The sequence below is a fragment of the Triticum aestivum genome, chromosome 5D (genome assembly GCF_018294505.1).
Source record: "Triticum aestivum cultivar Chinese Spring chromosome 5D, IWGSC CS RefSeq v2.1, whole genome shotgun sequence".
In the NCBI taxonomy this organism is placed as follows: Eukaryota; Viridiplantae; Streptophyta; class Magnoliopsida; order Poales; family Poaceae; genus Triticum; species Triticum aestivum.
The window spans coordinates 493,971,419-493,975,425 of record NC_057808.1 but is presented as its reverse complement, the minus strand read 5'-3'; the positions used below and the strand labels follow the sequence as shown (position 1 = coordinate 493,975,425).

The 4,007-nt window shown below is 44.4% G+C and overlaps 1 protein-coding gene across 1 annotated transcript; it reads right to left on the bottom strand.

Moving 5' to 3' along the window:
• Window positions 1–254: 254 nt before the first annotated feature.
• Window positions 255–1,434, bottom strand: LOC123125693 (zinc finger A20 and AN1 domain-containing stress-associated protein 7). The gene has a single exon (XM_044546166.1). The coding sequence runs from the start codon at window positions 1,186–1,188 to the stop codon at window positions 730–732; it is 459 nt and encodes a 152-aa protein (XP_044402101.1). The 5' UTR covers window positions 1,189–1,434; the 3' UTR covers window positions 255–729.
• Between the last annotated feature and the right edge of the window lie 2,573 nt (window positions 1,435–4,007).

Sequence of the window (4,007 nt, the reverse complement as noted above, 5' to 3'; positions counted from 1 at the left end):
CATGAGAGAGAGGCGTGTGGGCCCCCTCTGGCTCCCCTCTGGGTGGGCCCAAGACCCCTAGGCTCTCCTAGGGGTGAATCTTGCCGACGTATTTTATTTTTATTTTTTCCGCTCCCAAAAATTCCTTTTCTGGAATGTGCAAAAACACTAGGAAACAAAAACTTGCATTGGCACTAGAATAATATGTTAATCCAATAAATGTTATATAAAAATATGCCAAGATCATATATAATTGATGTGAATATAGCATGAATAGTTTACAATTATATGTATGTTGGAGACGTATCAATTATCTGAACTGATGAGGAGTTCAACCAATACAAAGCGAATTATATATACGTTGGAGACGTTACAAATCCTTTTTCATTTTTAAAGCAAGCTCACTCCTACATCTCCAAATCGTTCAGTATAGTGCCACAATACCTAAAATGTTTAATACTTTCTTTGTTTATTAGTACAAACGTAGGCAACCATGAGCTAAACAAATCCATGCATATTATCTACCGCATTTCCAAAATTAACGCACACTGCAAGATAATGTACTTTACAAGAACTCAACCGATCAACGGATCGGACAAATTCACTTCCCAGACTATGTAATTTACAAGAACTCAATCAATCAACTGATCTTACAAGTTCATTTCCAAGACTGATTACAGGTTTGGCGACAACGAACGTCACATGTTCGATGGTTTCGTCGTCTGGTCGATTCTGCCGGTCTTGTGGGCTTCAGATCCTTCCGGTCATCTTGTCCGCGACCACGACGGGGTTGTGCTTGGCGATTCGCTCCTGGCCGGCGGTCTTGTAGTCGAATCCGCAGTCGTGCTTGTCCGAGTAGCGGTGGACGCTGCAGAAGGTGCCCTCGCAGCGGCACAGGAAGCCCAGCAGCCCCACCTTCTTGCGGCACGCCGCGCACCGGCTCGCCCTCACCGCCGGCTGCTTCGCGGACGCCACGCAGGGTTCGATTTCGACTGCAGCATCGGCTGACGCGACGGAGACGGTCATCTTGGCCTTCTTCTCCGGAGGCGCGGTCGAGGCGGCGAGAACGTGGTCCTTGTAGCACTTGGAGCACATGTTGCCGGTGGCGGCGGCACCGAAGAACCCGCAGCCGCCGGCGCACATGCCGGCCGTCTCCCCGTCGGGGCACTTCCGCTTCTGCGCCGTCGCCGCCGATGCGTGGTGCGCCATGGCTACTGCTCCTCGAACAGGGCGCGCTTTGAACTCTGGCGCCGCTGCGCTGCGATCGTGCCCTCTTCTTCGATCGTGATCCCTCGTGCGTGCGGTGCGGTGCGATCGAGTTTGGGACGCGACGATTTGGTGGCCTGGCTCGCGGGGTTGCGGGCGCCTTTTAGCAGCAGCCGGGAGAGAGCCGAGTTTGTGCAGGTCCCCGCGGCCCAGCCGGAGTCTAAATCGTGCGAGCAGATGACTGACACCGTGACGGTGTCGCAGTTGCCACGGATAATCTAGAGCGCCGCGCCGATTTCGGACTCCGTGGCAGACGAGTAGACGGTAGACTGTTCTAAAAAAAAAGACAGACGGGATGAGACCTTTTTTTTTCTTTTTATAAGAAAATATACGGGTATTGAAATCATAATAAAACAATACAAAGTTCTAGACGCGTACAAGCACACCTTAACACGCACAGCCATACCAACAAAGAGCACCTTAAAATAACCAGTAAGACATGAAAATCTTGGAGCTCTGTGTCATCGTCTTTGAACCTTGCGAAAAGGCTCATGCAACACAATAATCCGCAACCAGACTCAAGCAGATCACATCTTCAAACACGGCATAATCACCGCCACATGGCTCCCCGTTTCTTCGCTTTTGCGCCAAAAAGACAAGAACACACATGTGCATCCAACACGCCCGCATCAGCCTTCATTATCTGTGACTTTGAGTACCGCTATATGTGCCCCTTCCAGATGGAAGAGAATTGGATCTTGTTCTAGCGCAGCGGCCGGGCCAATCGCCCGGGCAAAACAGGATATCCCTCCAGTAGCAGCACAAAGAAAGAGGAAGAACATCAGCAGAAATTCATAGTGACGAGGAGGAAGAAAAATCTCTGTCTCCACGCAACCACAAATCATCTGAGGACCAAACCAGCCAGTGTTAGTCGACCTCCAGACATCATAGCGCGCAACCTCGACGAGATCCGGGGATACCCACCACACTCGCTCTAAGTCGAAGGCAAGAGACCTGCCTGACCAAGAACGAAGCCTGGGGAAACTTATTTAGACGCGATGCCACCCGCAATGGCCTCGGCAACGTCTCCCTCAACTCTAACCCTACTGAGAACCCACCCGATGCACAAATCCGAGGTTCCCCTACCTCCCGCCACCGGAGCGGCCGGCGGCACGCAAAGGAAAGTCACAGTCGCCTCCTTTTCGCCTGTATACAAGATTCGCTCTTTCCGGGAGTTGCAAACTAAAGCCGACGTGGAGTTTGCTGAAGCTAACTGTACCTAGAGATGAGACCTTCAGTTTGACGCCCGCGGAGGCAACGCATAGGGCCGAGCGCATTGGGCCGGCCCAACAAATGTCGTTGTACTGGACTGTAGACGACGGCTACTGTAGCAACATGTACGTGTGCTGTAACAGAAATCCCTATTTGACACATTATTATGTGTCAAAACGTCATTGTTTCGCACAGGCGATCAAGCGATCGTTCGGATTGGGCCGGCCCGTTTAAGCCTTTTCAACGTTCCCAGTTTTGGAAACCTTCTACAGGTTTCCAGTCGGTTTTTTACGGTTTTGGGAAACTTCTAGAAGGTTCCTGAATCGAATATTTTTTCTGTTATGTTTCTCTTTTTTTTTCCTGTTTCTTTCTTCCTATTCTCTCATTTTTATATTTTTCTGTTTATTATCTCTATTTTTTGGCTTTTTGTTCTTTTTTTCTTTCCTTTTGTCTTTTATTTTCATTTTCGTTTTTTCTTATCAAATTTATTTTTCTTTTTCAAAAAATGTTTGGATTTTAAAAAATTGCTCGTTTTTAAGGAAATGTTCATGTCTTCAAATTGTGTTCACAAATTCCAAATGATAGAATGTCAAAATACGTTCGCTTCATTTCAGAAACTCAAAAATTGTTCACCTTTTTAAAAAAAATCACAAAACAAGAAATATCTGGTTGTAAAAGACGCCTTTTTAAAAAAATCCACAAATTCGAAAAATGTTCACAAGTTTCAATTTTTTCACAAATAAAAAATCTTTGGGACTTTAAAAAATATTTTGTTCACAAATTTAAAAAAATGTTCGCATCTTTAATTTTTGTTCAGAAATTAAAAAATGGTTGAGAACTTCAAAAAATGTTCCTATGTTCCAAATTTGTTCACGTATTCTAAAAATGCTATAGTTTCCAAAATTTGTTCACAAGTTGTAAAAATGTTGATATTTTTTAAATTAGTCCGCAAAATAAAAAATGATTGAGTTTTCTAAATAATATGTTAATATTGAAAAATGTTAACTTTTTCGATTTTGTTATTGTTTTTAAGAAAATGTTTTACGTTTACAAAAAATAGTTCATAATTTCGAAAAATATTTTTGCATTCAATTTTTGGTTCCTATTAGTTTTCATATTTTGTAGAGTTCCCAAATAATGTTTGCGTTTCAAAAAGTATTTACTTTTATAAAATCACGCTCGAATTTTTTTTATTTTTAATCTGCCGCGTATTATAGTTCATATATACTGGGCTGCCATAGTACACAGTAAACCTCAGTTACTACAGTGGCTATGTACTTACTTCACTGGCGAGAGGAGTTGTGTTCGATCTCTCGCCCACATTTTTTTATGGAATTTGGCGTAATGGTTTCATTTTTTGCCGCTGCAGGTAGTTTTTTAATATTGCGCTGCAAATCTTTCACAGTAGCTTGCCAGTGGCAGTGCCTAGCGCATTGCGCTTATCTGTATCAGGTGGCTGGTTCGATTCCTATGGGTAGCTCTCTTTTATTTTTGCGAATTTTCATGCCGCAGAGGACAGCGAATGGGCCGGCCGCGACTCCTTGCTGTAG

Excerpts from the sequence above, each read along its gene's own strand:
- LOC123125693 (XM_044546166.1), bottom strand. The coding sequence starts at position 1,188 with ATGGCGCACCACGCATCGGCGGCGACGGCGCAGAAGCGGAAGTGCCCC.